The sequence below is a fragment of the Anopheles darlingi genome, chromosome 2 (assembly GCF_943734745.1).
Source record: "Anopheles darlingi chromosome 2, idAnoDarlMG_H_01, whole genome shotgun sequence".
Taxonomy (NCBI): Eukaryota; Metazoa; Arthropoda; class Insecta; order Diptera; family Culicidae; genus Anopheles; species Anopheles darlingi.
Window position 1 is genome coordinate 9,819,272 of NC_064874.1, and position 18,084 is coordinate 9,837,355.

At 54.3% G+C, this 18,084-nt stretch overlaps 1 protein-coding gene across 5 annotated transcripts in view; it reads right to left on the reverse strand.

The window, feature by feature from the left end:
• Window positions 1-57: 57 nt before the first annotated feature.
• LOC125949001 (mucin-5AC-like) overlaps window positions 58-18,084 on the reverse strand; it is a 27,988-nt gene continuing 9,961 nt past the window's right edge. For all 5 annotated transcript variants that reach the window (XM_049675659.1, XM_049675655.1, XM_049675658.1 and 2 more), the window contains one exon: window positions 58-1,717. In XM_049675659.1, coding sequence (XP_049531616.1) covers window positions 60-1,717 — 1,658 coding nt within the window. In that variant the 3' untranslated portion in view covers window positions 58-59. The remainder of the gene's footprint in view (window positions 1,718-18,084) is intronic.

An 18,084-nucleotide genomic window follows, 5' to 3' on the forward strand; every position in this document is an offset into this window, starting at 1 on the left:
GTACTAAACGATCGGTTCATAATCGACTGGATGGTTGGTTCGCAGTTGAGCTGTCCAGCTCAACCGTTACTAACGATACCGGCCGACGGGGGAGTGGTAGCACTGCCAGGAGGCATCAGTTCCCCCGGTTCACCACCAACCCGATCAGCTTTGCTGCGGATATCCTTGTGGCGTCGCAGTGTTCGAGCGGCCGGTAGTGGAATGCCTTGTCGCCGGAGGATCTCATAGTCGCGCGTACCGATCTCATTCTTGATGTCGAGCGCCGAGTTAATCATCTCCTGTGTCCATCGCTTCGGGTTCTCCGGTAACGTGTTCAGGAACTCGACGTGTGCCGGCGACAGTTTGCTCATGTCGAACGAGGGTGTATCCTTCTCGAAGATCGAGTGATGGTCGAAGATGCTCAGCGACGATTCATCGCCCGTACCCGAGCCACCGTTTAGATCGAGCGGATGGATACCGGCCGCGGCTGCTGCTGCAGCAGCCGTCATTGCTGCCGCAATAGCGGCCGCCGTTAGATTACCGGACAAATCCGCACCCTCACCGGGCGGCGAATCGTCGGCAATGCTATCGAAGAGCGGGTGCCTAGCCGGATCTGCTTGCGTCAACCGATTGTACAGCTCAAGCTGTTGCTGCTGCTCACGAGCTTGCTGCTCCTGTTGCGCCTGCTGCCTTTGCTGTTCCTGTTCTTGCTCCTGCTGTTGCTGCTGCTGTTGCTCATCAACCATCGACTGGTGATGGTGGTGGTGAGCAGCGGCAGGTGCCGCTGCCGTACTACCATCGCTTCCCTCCGCTCGTGGTTGCTCCTCGTCCTCCTCGATCGCAGCTTCGGCGTAGCGCGATAGATCCTCCAGCCCGTTATCCTGCTCGTACCGCGTAAGCATCGCCAGCGTGGGAATGTTCAGGAACTCCTGCTGTCGCAGCATTTCGTAGTTTTTGCAGCCCAGCTCGTTCTTCAGCTCGAGCGAACGCTGCAGCTCGTAATCGGAGAAACCTTTCGTGTTCATCGACAGTGTCTGCAGGAAGCTGATTTGTGGTAGGGTCAACATCCTTGCATCAAACTGCCCATCCAGGCTGTCCCGCTCCGATTTGAGTGATTGCTTCGACCCAAAGAAACATCGGCCAACGGTTGCAGCAGCAGCAGCCGCTGCGGACGCGACCGCAGCAACAGTAGCAGCACTGGCCTGATCACCTGCCTCTGCTCCCATCGTACGTGACTGATCACTGGCGTGACTAGGATCGTCCATCAGCTCGTGCTGCTGCTGCTGCTGCTGCTTCGGGCGCTTCCGGTTCACCACATCCTCCACCTCGTCCTGCGCCGTGTGGCGGTACTTGCGCAACGTTTTCACGCTCGGCAGCGGCATACCGTCGTTCTTGCGCAACGAATCGTACTCCCGGCTCCCAATGATACGCCGAATGTCGTTGCACATCCGCAGCTCGTACGGTGTCCACTTTTTGCGGAACCCAACCATCGATTTGAGAAACTCGATCTGGCCTTGTGATAGCGTTTGCTGTTGCTGTGGTTGTTGTTGTTGCTGCTGGTGTTGATTCGCTTGATGCGAATGATGGTACTGGGCCTGATAGTTTGCACCGTCTGCCTCGGCGCCACCGCCATAACCGGAACCATCTTCCAGCATACTGGCCGGGTTCTGGCAACCGTCCTCGTCGTCGTACTCGTCATCGTCCGCATTGTGCTGGTAGTAGTTAATATCCGGCGAGGCTGCAAAAGGAAACGGAAAACAAACGGCATTGTTAGTGGGGGTACTTATGAATTTATCATACGCTACTTTAATCAAACGCAATTTTTGTAAAAGAATTTTCCCCGTGAACTTCCGTCCGGGAATCCAAGGACTCTATACTGTCGTCCCCTCGGAGATGACAGCAACGATTGCTAGGATTGAATAAACAATGGCATGCAGCTGTTATGTTACCAGCTCCATTCAATCGCATTCTACCTCATTAATATTCCTAAACGATTAAGCAAAGTAGTGGATGTCATCAATGCACCCCCGGGAAAGATCACTCTGAAAAGATCTTTTGTGTGCATCAAAATTCCCGTCCTTTAATGGCGCCTGTAAACCATCTACACTGCCCTTGATCATCCCTTGCTCCATTTTCCGCTACCGGCCTTTCTGGAACGGAAGTGAATCATTTTCATCGATCGCGATGATCTCCACAGCAGAGTCTGGGTGCCTGGGACCGTGACAGCCTTGGCGGGATCACTGTGCCAACATTGCCACGACGACGCACGACACCGTGGCGTGGCAGCTTTTGTTGTTCGATATGACCATCGAGAAGGTGACCGCCACCGCCGTTGGTGGTGACCGTTGGCCGGACCCCGTGTGCCGCCGCGGGCGACCGCTTCGATGGTAGTGGTGGTGATGGCGCACAGACGACGCTGAGCGATGCCACGCGGTGAAGGTTTTCCCCTCATCGGTCACCCCGAGAGCGCGCTGATGTAATCTCCTCAGCGCTACGTTCGCTAGCGAGCCTCTAGGTCGATGATGGCCGCCACCATCGTCGACCAGGGGGCATAAGCTGGTTGGTCGCATGGCGACATCATCGTCGGCGCGATAAGAGTGCCACTACTGCCGTCACCGCCGCGCCCTCGATGGCAGCCCAAAGTCCGTTGTCGTCGTCGTCGTCGTCGTCGGTCGCGGTCGGACGAATCGCTGGCGACGGGCTTGAAGGCGCACACCGAGCGGGGGCCACCGGTCACCCGATTTCGCTTTCTCGCATTTCTGCCAATCTGCTAGGAGCTAGAGAAGAAGCAAGTAGCGCCTATGACGGAATTGTCGTCCGGTCGATTCATGGTGACCACGACAATGATCGGTGCGTCAGTGGGCGCTGTTGCCCCGTTCGCCCGTACCATCATATCTGGAGTTTAAAGCCCAGAGGAACAACCCTCCCCGGAGTCCCTTCAAACCGTGCGCGCATCCAGCGATGATCCGCAGCGCCATGATCCATCGGCCGCTTATCGCCATCATCGGCCCGCTGCCACGATACCGAGCGGCGCACGTCGGCATGCAAGCGCGTGGCCAACCATACCGAGGGGCTTTCAATGTGTCCTCGAACACGCGCACATACATACACACGCACACACACCGCACGCAACAGGAGATTGGGTTTGGAATGCAATTTGTTTAATAATCAGTTCCACAAGACCCTTGACCTCCACACACACACGCACACACACGACAGGGCAGTAGGGTGACGGCAGGGGTGCCGTTTCGGTGTGGCCATTCCACACTACAAGGACCCCCCTCCGGCTGGTGCGCCACATCACACCGTGGTGAATGGTGGAGCCCCAAACCGTGGCTAAAACCGAGAAGGCCTTGATATGGTTCCGGTTGGCCAACCATCGAGCCAGCCAGTCAGCCACGGAGGCCTGGTCTCCCATTGTCGTGGTGCCCTTCCACTTCCCTCCTTCCCTCGGGCCTCTGTTGATGAGTGGTGGCCAGCACGCCAACCGCACACACACGAAAGAAGCGAAAAGAAGAAGCAAAAAAAAAACTCACGATCGCGACGCAACGCGACCACTGGCCACCCTTTGCCGCTGGAGACCTTCAAAGTGTCACCCCGGGTAGGATGCGTCTGCCACCTTCCCCTCGCTTCCCTCCTCTCAATGGCCGTGTGAAAATGGCGATCGAGAATCGAAAGGAGCGACACAACCACGACGACAACGGCGACAACGGCGACGACGACGACGAACAACGACGAAAAACCTCCAAAAGGTTAAGACATCTGGAGCCCCCCGGGTAGTGGGGGAGGGGCGGGCGACGGGGAGGGCAGAGGTGAGTGTTGCAGATTGGCATCAGTCGTCGTCGTTGTAGCAGCAGCAGCAGCAGAAGGTTATTACAAACAGCACACCCCACTAGCCGTCCCGTCCCGTCCCCTAGCTCCTCCCCTGGCCATCAGCAAAAAAACGGGTTTGAAGCCAAAAGATCGGTAAGCAGCAGCCACAGACAGAGGGGGCGCGCGCGCGCGCCTGATCCGGATGGTGGCAATGGTGCCAAAGTGACAGGTGGTAAACGCAGAGGCTCGGGTCCTCCCCAAACCCTCCCGTCTCCTGCTCCTACTTCTGTGTGGCTCTGTGTGGCTGAACTAAAAATAAAACGCTGACGGTTTTTTGGGTTCCACCCTCCTCTCCCCGAGGTCCAGTCCCCGATCCAGTCCAGTCCCCGGTCCGGGGTTTGTGGTGCTGTTGGTGCGCGATCGCGAGAAGCCCCCGAAAGGAATTTGCCTCCATGGGCGCGAGCGAGTGAGCACACACACACACACGAGATACGTCGCGCGATCATCGCGCTTGAACCGCGCGAAAGAGGAGGAGGAGGATGGGGGGGCGCGGATCGATTCTTGATTAACCCAGCGACGAACTCATCCCTCCAATGCCAGCTGCTAGTTGTGTTGACGGCAGTGTGGCGGATACATGGGACACACTAGCCCACCACTGACCACCACCCAACACCCCAGCACCACACACATCTTTCCCTTGGTCCACTTTCGAATTCCACCAACAATCCGGCGTTCATTCGGCGCGCGGCGCGGGTGGGTTTCATGCTGGTGAAGGTACTACCGACGTCGCCGCCATCGCCGTCGCTGACACGGTCGCGAAAGCCGTAAAACTCCAGCCGGTTCCACCACAATCCTGTTGGCCACGACGCTTTACGACGCGCTTATACTCGCATTCGCAGGCAAATGTGTCAGTGGCTGGTGGGCCCCGCGACCAGCAATCAGAATATCATCAACAGCCACCACCATGCGCCACTCTCTCTCTCGCGCGCACGCTCTCTCTCTCTGTATGATTCTCGTTGTTTAAGGTCAATCAAGAACGGTCAAACGGAGATCCAACGAACGAACCTAACCGCAACGTCAGTTAGCAGAATGACGCTGGATTAGTCCGTATTCGTAAAGGACGGGGAAGGAGTGACACTATAGTGCTCAAGGAGTTGTGTCCACATTCTTCAGTGCGGGATGCATTTCTATTCTAGAATAGACGCTAGAGCGAAAGCAGAGCTAGATGAAGAGGATTGTTAAGCCAAAAAGTCGAAGCTAATAGAAGCAGTTCTACAGTTGTTAAGGACCGTTTCTCTCTTATCCTTATTACCAATTCTTAATTAGCTATCCACACGAGAGAACACCTTAGCTGCAGATAATTTGTCATCATCTGTGGTATAGCTCCTAATAAGTAAGGAGGAATAGTTATGGCGATAGAGTCAGAGGATGAATTCTGAGGATTTCTAGTATCTGCCTGACGTAACTATAGCACCGAATACGTGTCGTAATACGAGCGACTGCATTGAGAACACACACTATAGGAACCAGAAGTATCACTTGCATTCCACCTAATAGATGCATAAGACAATGATCTAGAAATGTACTTAGCGCAGCCATTTTCAACCGATTAGGACAAATTGGACAGATTCTCACACGTCATCTCACTCGGATGTGCTGATGAAGCTTCAAGACGGCCGGATGAACGCGTAAACTCTAGTGTAGACTGTCATGAGGATATCCTCTTGATCCTCCCCAATCCTTCTGCCATGCCGTAGCGTCATGACGCGATAAGAACCGTCTCACGCTCAATGAACCGAAGGAGTTCCAGTTTCCCAAACGCAATGTGTCACTATCACAGGAATCCCGTCCGTTTGTTTGTTTGTTTTTTTTTTGTCAACGAATCTGGCTATTCCCGATCCACCAGCGCACGTTCCGGGTGCATGATCTTTGATAACCTAGCGACAGTTCTGGCTCAGAAACGGACGGATCAGCTTCTCAGAGAGAGAGAGCGAAAGAGAGAGAGCCGTGGCCATACATTAGAGTGTATCAAAGGTTGCGAGACGGAATTACCAAATGGCCAACACCAACAAGAACCACCCCGCACCAACGAAGGACGACCGGAAAGGAGGTACCGGGGCGAGGGCTGTGATGATGTTAAGCCAACGCCTCGCTCCGCCCCCCCGCCGGCCTTCACCATCACCTCATTCCATTCGGATCCATTATTAAAGCCCCGGGGACCGGACGGGGACCTCCGAAAATGTGACCCTCCTCGTGGCGAGCGAGCAACCGAGCGAACGTCCGAGGCCAAAAGTTTGGGTTTTAAAATTTATCCATCCATTATTTTTTCGAATCCCTAACGAAGTAACACACACACACCACACAGCAGCACACGCACGGACATGTGGCCACGCAGCATGCAGAGTGCCATGGATATGGGTGGATATTGGTGGGGGGCGGCCGCCGTCCTCCGCCATCGTCGTCCCCAATATAAAACCAGTCAGGTAGAGGCCACGATCACCTCAACGCAAAACCCAAGGCAAGACGCGATGATCGAGACCCCGGCCGTCCGGTGGCGATCTCTCGCACGATGGGATGGGGTGGGTGGCCGGTCGGTCGGCCTACCTTCCCCGCCGCCTTTTTCTCGTGGCCACTCGCTGGAGCACGCGGCAAGGACGGGATCCAGATCGGCCCGAAAGGGAGAGAAGCAACTCGAACACCGCGCCAGTGAGTGAGTGAAGTAGCGATACAAGGAAGCAACAAAAAAAAACAAACCCAGAGTAAGCAAAAAGAAGAAATAGCCAGCGCACCCCTGCGAGCGGCGACGATGGCAGCAGCTGCGTCAGCAAAGCCCTGGATGCCAGATACCGTCGCCACCGCCACCGACACCGCCACCACTGTGGCCGTCGCGCCGGTCGCGCACAAACACAGACCCCGCGCGAGAGCTTACGCGTTCGCGGGCGCCTTCGTTCGGTCTGTGCGAGAGAGTGTGAGGGAGAGAGAGATCGAGTTCCTGATGGTCCGCCGGCGCCGCAGTGCGCGGTGTGACCGAGATGGACTCATCTCATCATCAACGGGACTGGAGGAACTGAGCGCGGCCTGCCTGTGGTTCCGCCGGCGATGGCCACCAGCGCGAGCGCGTGTATACGTTCATCATCGCGTGTATACGTTCCTTTACCCTTCGTCGCGCGTCCTACTGCCCGGCCGGACCAACCGCCGCACCTCGTACGCACCTCGAGGTGGCCACACCTCGAGAACAGCAAAAGCAACAACAGTGGAGTGGGGCTGACAGCGCGGTGCTCGCATATGGCGCAGTGGCGCGGTCTGACGGCGACCACACGACACCAACGACGCCAACGACGCCAACGACGACAACGACGACGGTGGACCTACCACCGCTTACTCCCCTCCTCTTCTTAAACCCTGAGAACAACGGACACGCCGTGGTCACACACCACACACCACACACCGTCGTTTAACCATCGCAACCTTAACCTCAAGGCGACGATGAGCGCATTTTGGGCGCTGCTGCTGCTGCTGCTGCTGTTGCTGCTGGGTGATCATTTGTCTCTGGTGATCGTCATCATCATCATCATCATCATCATCATCATCATCCTGGGGCCAAAAACTGGCCCACAAACAAAAAAAGCGAAAGGAAAGGAAGAAAGGAAGCCGAGGGTCCACATCGGGGAGTAGCAGTTTAACCAACGTTACCCACCACCACCACCACCACCACCAACACCACGATCGAATGTGACAAAGGACCATCATCTCAACGCAACGGCAGCTGCGGCGAGCGAAACCATGCGAATGCGCCCCGCGCGTTTAAGCAGCACGAATCCACACCGTAGAGGTCGTGGAGCGGTGGAGTAAGAGGGGTAGAGAGGGGGGGGGGGGGGGGCTTGGCAAGAATGCAAACTGCCCCCCCCCCCCCCCCAAAACGCGCTCCTCCATCGGGGAGGGTGGTTCAGAAGATCGAATTGCAATGCGAAACGACCTCCGGCCAGTTGGGCGCAGCGCACAGTTCCAGGCACATTAAAAGGCCAATTTTATGGCCTCTTTGGACAAACTCTTCTGCCTCCACTTCCTCCCTCCTCCTGCTGGCCACTTGGGTGGCTTATGGTGAAGCGGCCATCCATCGACGAAGCCTCCGCCGAGGTACCTCCTTCTCGTTTGATCTAAGGAAGTCTTCAAATCTTGTATCTTATGCCAAAATGCTGACCCATTGCGAAGGTAAAAGGACTCCAGGAGGGTACTGAGAATGTGTGGCGATGGCCACTGGAACGTTGCGATTACGTTTGATTATCTCAAACCCCAAAACCACGGCCGCCCCTTCTCTAATGCTTCGGTGCTTCCGGTAGTCGAGTAATCAATGCGTAAAAGACAATCCGCAAAACGGGCGTCCACCAACCGGGAGATTTTCGTTTTTGCGATTTGTGTCCCACACACACACACACACACACACACGCGCGCAAGGGAAAATTCTCCCTCATTCACCTCATCATTTCCACGCTCGTGACCTGATCAAATGAAATTTGGAATAATAATCAAACATGGGGCACCGACATTTGATATTCGTCGTGTCGCTGCTGGGCATCGACAACCTGTCACCAACGCTGCCCCCTCCCTCCTTTTCCTCCATGCTTTCATAGCGCGTCAATCACATCCTGACCTCCTGACGATAGGCAAATGATGATGCGTCCAGTCCATGTCATTGACATCGGAGAGTCCCGGGGATACACGCTTCGGACGTTCATCCATTTACCATCAGGATCGGCATCAATAGAAGAGGAAGAGGGGGGGGGGGGTATTGAAACATAAAAATCGCTCCCTCACCACCACCTTCCTTCCTGTTTCATTATCCTGCTCCAATGGCCATATATAGCTCGGTACATAATTTATGAGCTACTTATGCATCACTACACACCACCTGCACACCATAGCATGGTAGGTTGGGGGGGGGTGGTTGAGGGTGGTTCGTAGGGAGAATGATGCATTCTTGTTGCACCCCTTGACCCCTTGACTCCCACCCCCTGTGTGTCGTTTCCACCCATTTCTCATCAATTAGATTCACCGACACCCCTTTGGAAAGGGCTCCATTTTGCTCGGCCAAATGTTAAGGAATGTTGACCACAACGACGACGACGATGACGATGAGGCGTTCAAGGGGTTGTTCCTTCACCGCTCCTTCGCACCGCTCCTCCCCGGAGCGGGATGCACAAAGTTCATCGGGGTTGAATTTATAGAATAGCCACCATTTTGCAATACAACTAACACCACCACCCCCCCCAGGGGGGGTAGTAGTGGGCGATGTGCATTTGGTATATATCTTCCGCTTATAAACGAACACATACACACACACACATTCAACAACTACAACAACTACTACTGCTACATACACACATCAGCCCCATTTATTTATCATCCCCACCTCATAATGATGACGATGATGATGATGATGATAGCCGGAACCACCAGCCACGATTGGTAGTGAAGCGTGTCCACCAGGTATTATCATCAATTCTTCATCATCACCATCATCATCATTGCCTATCATCGTTGAGAGTTATCACAAAGTGTATCGCGGGCGCTAGCACACTCCCATCACTCCCTTCCACACCCCCAACCAGCAGAGGGGATCATCGGACCAAAAACCGCGAAACACCCACCCACTCGAGAGGAGAGGGAGAGGAATAGCCCCGTATTGGAGCTTCCACATCTCCATCATCGTCATCATCGTCATCATCATCATGATCCGCACGCGTCATTGGAAAGCCCCCCCCCCTCCCCTTACCCTTGGCTAGAGCAGCGAGGACACAAATGCACAAATACACACATATACATATCCCAGCAGCCGGATATGTTGTGTTCCGCTTCAACACTCCGCTCCGCTGACGCTCCCAGGGTCCTGGCTGCCAGGGTACGGGGAGCGTTTGGAGGAGAGAGAGAGAGATAGAGAGAGCAGCTTGTTAATCCTTACCCCCGAGGATGGGGGGACCGCACATCGGGCGCGCGCCCAGGACAATGGCATGGCGTGTGTACATATGGAGGTGCGCTTCACCATTACCTCCAACACACACTGTTGCACCGCTGTCCAGTTCTCACAACTCCCACCCCCGGGAATATATGCCAGCCTAGCGCCCAGCAGTAGCAGCTATTCAAATCCCAGAGCTCGAAGTATCGAGGAATTCGAGAATTCAACTCCGAATGGTGCGCTCTCCGTTGGATACCTGCTGCTGTTTCGTCAAGAACCGAATTCTTCCGGAACCTGGAACCTCGGTAGATCTCGTCCGACGCCAAAGTTTCCAATGAGTTCGAGAACTTTCAACAGTCGAGGCGGTTTTCGGACAGAAGGTCCCCGTCAGTCCGTCGCGGAAGGCACAAAAAGGTGGATCGCGATAGTGACAGATACCTCGTGGACCTTTTTGGACAACCCCAGGTACACACACACACAAACACACACATATATATATAGACTGGCCAGTCCGAAAGGCAGCTGTCCCAAATCGACGGTACGGTCCGGATCATTTTGTCCCAAGGTTGCGCCATCACCACTTCACGCCCAGGGTCTCCAGGTCTGTGTGTTTGTGTGTGAGTGTTTGTGGCCATTTTTTATCCGGCGGTCGTGGCGGCGGCCATTACCTGCTCCTGCCGCGTGCTAACAAGCGTTGCGTCCAGCGGATTCAGGGACACGAGGTACACAAGATGGCGACGTTGACCGAAATCGTTGGCCACACTTTGCAGCACCCCTGGCCTACCTACCTGTGGGGGGGGGTCGATGAATTAATAAAAAGGCGAAGCGAAAAGGGAGGGGGCGCCGCTCTTTGCCCCACCATTTCCTGTTACACACACACACACGATCGTGAAACCTTTTAATCGATCCACCCACCCCTTGCATTCCGCTCGTCGCTGCACCCCTCGAGGACGATGACGCAGGTCAGGCGGCCTGGACCTCTCTGTGGGGTCCAGCAGTTTCTGGGTCGCCGGCAGGGCCCAAAGCATAGACAGAGGGCGCCGCGCACGGCCTGACAACGGAACCATGGTCATTGGTCACCAGGCGTTTTGTGGCAAACAGCAACTCGCTGCCTCCAGTGTGGAGAAGGAGGAAGATATTAAAGGAGGTAGAGAGCGAGAGAGTGACGCCACAAAGACAGCAAAAGGGCTGTCTTCAGCAGCAGCAGCATCATCATGAAGGACATTTGAGGTGAGACTCCCCACACACACACACCCGGAGAAACCCCCGGGACTTAAAGGTCCTGGTTTTCTGTGGTCTCTTCGAGCTTTCGAGAGCCAAAAAACCACACCACTCGCTAGGGCGCGAGCGCACGGGAACGGCCAAAAGAACTGCCATGCCTGGGCCCTGCCTGGGCCTTGCAGCGAGAGGCCACATCTTCCATCTTCTGCGGCCCGTTGCTGTGTCCTTCGATGGCGCAAACACACGCGCACACACACACACAGAGGGTGCCACAGAGCGACACGAGACACGATGAGCTCCAAAAACAAAGAAAACCCTCCTCTCGAGGACAGCAGCACCAGCAGCAACGGAGGCCATCCATCCGGCGCGCTGCTTTGAGGCGCACACACACAAGCACACCACAGCAGGTGGTCGGGGAGGGGTTGTTGCGTGGGCAACCCCTCCGACCAGGGAAAGGCCAGGGAATGCCATGCCAAAGGGAATGCGGGTCGGGAGGGTCGTCGGTTTGGATGGTTTCCGGTCGAGATGTTGCTGCTGCCGCTGCTCGACATGGATCGAAAGGGAAAGGCGAGGCGCGGCGGAGGACAGAGACCAAGAGAAGGAAGAAATGGGACGTATACAGAGAGAGAGAGAGAGAGTCAGGGTTGTGCCTGGCCAGAGATACGCCATTCCGGGGAAGGGATGTTCCCTCTGGAAACACCGAGGACCTGACGACCTGACGACGACCGACGGTGCCATGACGGCCACATCTCTCGCTCTCTCTCTCTTTCTCTCTCTGTCTCTCTGTCTCTCTCTTTCTCTCTTCGGTGCGCTCGGTCCATCCACCCTCCTGACACAATTCGGAGACCGAAAAAGTGTAACCCCCCGCTTGCTCCTTCCCCCCCCTTCTTCATTCCCCTCCCTGTCCCTGCTCAAAGTTTGCTGTCCCTCCTCCTCCCCTTCCCCCTTGCTTCCGCCCTTCCATAACCTCACTTCGGTATCATCGTCCCTCCGCTTACAGCAAGAAAACGACGACGACAACAACGACGAGGACGAGGGTATAGGGCAACCGCTGGTGGTGGTGGTGGTGGTGTCGAACCCAACCTGACGAGCGTCGGCGTCTTGGTATCCTCCTGCTGCACCCTCGCTCCTCACCCTCGCTATCTCTCTCTCTCTCTCTTTCTCTCGGAGAGATGCCCGCTTCAAGTGCCGCGCGCTTGACGCTACTGCTGCTGCTGCTCCTAGAGGGAGGCCACCCTTGGCTCAACTCCTCGTCTCTGTGTCTTCTCTCTTCCATCACCATCGCCGGAAAAGTTGGCCAGAAGGCGGCGAGAAGAAAAACCCCAATACATACGCACCCACACACACACACTCACACGGCCAAAGGGAAAGAGCTATTACAGCATCTCCTCTTCGGTGCCTTGGAGCGCGCGTGACGCTCCGGAGCGGAGGGATGGCCATGCTAGGCCATCGGGGCTTCGGTGTGGCCCTTTACGAGACGAAGACTATCGTCCTCCTCATCGTCGTCGTCGTCGTCGTCGTCGAAACGGATCGATACTGGCCCCGGTAGTCCCGGGGAAAAAGAAGTCATAACACCGAGTCGCAACAACGACGACGACGACGATGACCCAGGACAAGATGGCTTCCATCTGTGTGGCCTCTCCAAGCAGGGGGGAAGACAAACTGGTAGTGACTTCTGATCAAGAAGAAGAAGAAGAAGAAGAAGAAGAAGAAGTTGCTGTTACTGTTGCTGCAACTTGGATATTAATTTGTTAATTGCCGAGGTGTGCTTATCCCTCAGACATCTCTCGATGCGTCCACACCAACAAGTATTCCACTAGCAGACGAATTGCCGTCCCAAGTCGAACATATGCCCCTCTCCTGACAGTCTGCTGTATGGCAACCTTTCTTACTCTGCATCCTCTCTCTGGTCCATCCGGCGTTCCACCTTTGAACGGAGCCTCTAGAGGAGCAACGCTGGTCGGTGCGCTGTTCATGGCGACAAAAAATGGCGAAGGAAAACCTCCTCGTCCCCCCCACGACACACAGGACTTCTTATCCTTCCCCTTGCCCGATCCGCGAAACACGCCAGCAATTGCCAGCATCTCTGCAGCGCCAGCACGGGAGCGGTTTGTTCGTTGAACCCACGCCCGCCATCGCGCGCGCCCTGAACCGGGTAGGTATGGAGGAGCATTCCCCTCCACCATATTCCTCGTCATCATCAGCACCATCATCATCATCAGCAGCAGCAGCAGCAGCAACAGCATCATTCTGGTGATGCCCGGGAGAAGATGATGGTATTTTATCGATTTTCCGGTGGCATTACCTCCCCCCTCCGATACTGCTGCTGATGCTGTTGCGGCCACCCTCTCTGCTGGTGCTGCTGCCGTTGCCACGAACCTACCACTCCTCCCCTGCCACCCTACCACCACTTCACCATCCTCCCAAAAAGGTTCGACGACTATTTTTGGGAAAAGGGACCTAAATCCTGCGAACGAAGAAGGGAAGCGGAGAGGAGTGCGGCGGTTCCGGGAGAAACCGGGGAACGGGTGGTTGCTGGTGCGGTTTTGTCCCGTGTGGCCCCCCCAGAGCCAGGGCCAGGGCCTAGGGCTGGGGCAGGAGTCATTGGCCTCGCCCTGGTATATCGGTATGCGCGCCTCCGAGAGAGTGTGTATGCCCGGGACACAACGCCAACCCATTTACCAATCGAACCCACCCACCATCTACGCGCGCGCACACACAAACACACACGCACAGGCCACGGTACCACGGGCACACATACAGTCACCGGCTGTGCCGCAGGAACTCCGGAATGGGGTTTGAGGGTCTGAAATCAACGGGGCAACCCCCCGTGGGTGTGGGGTGGAACTGTGTGACACGGACAAAATGGCGTGGCCAATGGAAAATGGCGGCCACGTTACACCGCGGTTTGGGGTGGCTCCCGAATGTACGGGAGGGGGAGAGAGAAGGTTCGTGACCCTCAACCCTCGTCGAACAGTAAGCACACATACAAACACACACACACACACACACACACACACACAGGGCTAGAGCCTAGCCTAGCTGGCGCACCAAGGCAGTCCCCCCCCCCCAACTGACGTCCCAACCATCGAGCACCCTCCATCCTCCTTCCCATTCCTTGACATCCTTCAGTGAAATGCTCTGCGAATCCCTGGAATACATTTCTCTCTCTCTCTCTCTCTCTCTCTCTCTCTCTCTCTCTCTCTCTCTCTCTCTCTCTCTCTCTCTCTCTCTCTTTCTTTCTTTCTCTCTTCAACACACACACACACACACACACCCTGTTCTCCATTTTTAATTAACAAAACCTTCATCCTCTGACCCGCTCCCCCTTTTCCCAGGGCTTCCTCGTAGCATCCCGAGCGCCACAACCTCTCCCAGAACCGTTCCACGGACCGAGGGATGAGGCTCCCGGCGCTGGAAACAGATACCACCTACCAGAGGGAGGAGGACAGGAGGGGAGGGGGGGATGAGGTCGAGGAAATTGAGCAGAAAAACTGGCGTTGCCATTGCGTGCGCCACTACCACAGCGCACAGCACTAATAATAGGAATAATAAAAAGAAGTATAATAAGAGTAATAATATTGAAAATACGGAAAATCAGGCGCCACCCTCAACGCCCACCCCCCCCACACACACGGCCAATCACACACACACACAGTCGGTGCTCTCTCTCTCTCTCTGTTTGTTGCTGTGGATCACATGGATTTGATAGTTTTTTTTTGTTGCTGTTGCTATTTCTGACCTCTTACCCCCCCCCCCCCCCTTTTAACCCCCTTTTCATCCCCAACCTATCAATACAGAGTAAGGTCCATTGGTTCAGGCCATCCCATCCCAGCCCCCATTTGATGTGTGCGGAAGTGGGTGCGTAGCCGTCATTCCCCTCTAGCAATGGTAAGAGGCGAGGGGGAGGGGGGGGAGGGCACTCCACAAACCGGTACCGGTGCCGGGGCTCTCTGATAAAAACTAAAAGCCCCTTCCCTGACACACACACGCCCCAGCTCCAGCAACGGCAGCATCGAGAGTTATTTTCCATCAATTTGTGTCGCACGCATTTTTAGTGCCCGTGTGTGTGTGTGTGAGTGTGACGAGGGGTGGAGATGGGGAGGGGGGAGGGGCTGCTTTTGTAGAAGTAGTAGCAGAGTTTTCCAAGCTTTTCCTATTTTGTTTCTCCCGCTGTTTTGCCAGCACATTTCATTTCAAAAACCACCGCCCCATTCGCACGAGATTCGTAGGTACATATAGTGACCACATGGGAGGTGGTAGTTGGCGTTGTACTGCCACCCTCCCTCGAACCAAAGCTCAACTTCCGGCGTTCCCCCACAACTGCTGCTACTACTGGTACTACTACTAATACTACTAACCATGGAAATACGGGCCAACCTATAGCCTCCAAATACTGGGCACACACAGAACTGTACAATTACGCAAGTCCCGATTGGTTGGAATCAGAAGTGGAAAAGAATACAGTAAAACAGAGGTATAGACCAGGCGCAAAAATCATCCCGCTCTACCCCCCCCCCCCTCCCCCCACTTCAGTATCCCTCGGATCACCTACTACTATCCTACTCTCACGCGGTAGTGGTGATAGTTTGTGGATATTCACAAAACGCTCGGTTTTGCTATACAGTGATAATTGTATACTGTGAGGCCCTGGGAACTGATCCGTGGATTGTACCGGATAAGACCTTCCCGGGGATAAAAACCCAAAGTTCCAGAGAAGCCGCAGAGCTACAGAGAGTCAGAGTGCATACAATGGCTACTAGGTGCACAGTATAGGTACTAGAAAGTGATATCTAGATATCCTTTTTGATGGGGTGCATTCGTGGATCAGCGAAGCGCTATTGACGAATTCCAATTCCAAACCATCAAATTACGCGATCCGGTAAGTTCTCCATAGTAACCCCTCCCCTGGGAATTTGGCTGGTCCTGGATTTTGGGCTCCGTTTCTGGGGCGGAAAGGAGAGGTTGGCCACTTTCCAATATTAATTTGTTGAAAGTACGCGATTGATTATCGGTACATACAGACACACGCACGCACACACGCACATCGGTATATAGACACCTCATCCCCTTCTCTCCCTCCGACACACACACACTTGGTGGCGGGACCGAATTTCCGATCCGAAGCGCGGAAAACTGAAATTCCGAATTAATTCCAACAAAACCCGGCCATCGATCGATCGGTCTGCGCGCCAGCTACTTCGCGGCCGGTTCGTTGATGGAAAGCTTGAAAAGTGTGAGCCCCGGGAAATCAGCCTGGATCCCTCTCTAGGGCCCAGTGCCACCACCACAATATCCTCTCTGTTTGTCCCCTGGCGATATCCCATATCCCTGGCCCCGTTTACATCCCACCGTTGTGGGATTGGGTGTAAAGGACAAAGCGGCAATACCAGGGCTCACCACCTCCTTCTCTTTGGCCGGGATTGATGACGTGGTTGATGAAGCTCCCCAGTATAGTTGCAGCTGCAGCTGGAAAACGGTTTTCCGGGAATTCGAAATTAAAACCCACACACATTGGGGGCGAACACAGGTGTCCCCAGGTCCACAGTTTTGCCAACCGCAAATAACCGACCGTAGGAATGATTTTCTCCTTTTTTCGTTTCATCTCTCCCATTACCAGCGAACCCGACGGTTGGGGGTTGGTTAATATACATTCGCAATACAGCAACCCAGCAACATCACATCACCAACATAACATCTCGCTTCTCGCTTTGTGTTAAACCATCAGGTTGCAATCAGGTTAAATGTGATGTCCGTGATGACAGCAAGAACAACACACAAAAAAGTTAAACCACCACCCCCGCCGAAGGATATGTACTTCAGGGGGGGGGGCATGATGCGAGGATAAATACCCACAATATGGGGCGAGATGGGGAGGGGGGGGGGGAAAGGAATTCGGAATTTTAATATACCATTCAATCCCCCACACAAATGGAATGTCGATGATGATCGAAAGCATGCTGGTCAATTGGCGCTGTGCAATAGTTTGAATTCCAAAGCTTATTTCCTCCTACTACTAGCACCATTTTGTGGAAGCAAACTAAGGTTGTTTCAAAATCCAGGAAGATATGTAGCTCATTATTCTAAAAATCTGGACCAAATCTACCGTCACGACCCCGAGAATTAATGGAGCTATCTTGTACAGGAACTTTCAGTTCAGTTTATGTTCTGCATATTCAATAAAAAATAGGTAAATTCCTTTAATGCCCAATACCCACTAAACGGTTAAAAACGAACATCGCCTTTCGGTAACTCGGTATTTCCTTTTGCGGCACCTACTTCGCTAGGTAACGACACTAGTACTATGGAAGGAATGAATCTGAAATCGCTATTGAATTGTTTTTGAAACCCCTTGTGTCCAGAATGAAAGCTAAACTCCTATCAATAAAATCACCCAAAGGATACTCTATCAGCAAACACACAAACGATGAACCCGTCTCCCAAACTCTTGCCACCTTAATTTGCAATTTGGCGTGTCTTCGCAGATGTTTCGTCAACGCTTCGTTAGCCGCCTCGCCATCGTCTAGCAACAAGTATAGCGACAGAGGCACTGGCGTAATAAACATTTCAGGAGGCAAGCGCCGCCGCTGCTGCTGCTGCTGCTGCGCGTAACCATAAATGCTTCAGAAACTCATCGTACCAAGAAGCAGCGAGCAACTTGGAAAGCAATCTCCGCTCCGTGGAGCAAGGATTGACCATCGTTTTGATTACCGTCTAGCACAGCGGTAATACAAAGAAGAAAAAAGAGGAATCCCAATCACAAACCACGACCACCGTTTTTAAAAGATGAGTCCACACAGCAGCCCGGTTGGAAGTTTGTGAAAACGGTACTGGAGTGGATGGGAGAGATAGGGAAACCCTTCAAGTGCTGTCTGCCCACCCTCGAGAAGACACGCTGGGACGATACGGAATTTGCGGGATAAAAAGAAGAAAAACGTTCAAACGCCGGGAGGAGGGATCGATCGAGGGCGCTTCCAATTTTCTCTATCTTAAACCGCGCCACCCACCTTGACCACCAAAAGATGCCCCCTCTGGACAGCGCAGGAAAGCAAACGGGGGGAAAAAAAAAACTACATCTTGGAACATTCGCCAAAGATCCTCGAGGAGAGCCTTCGAGA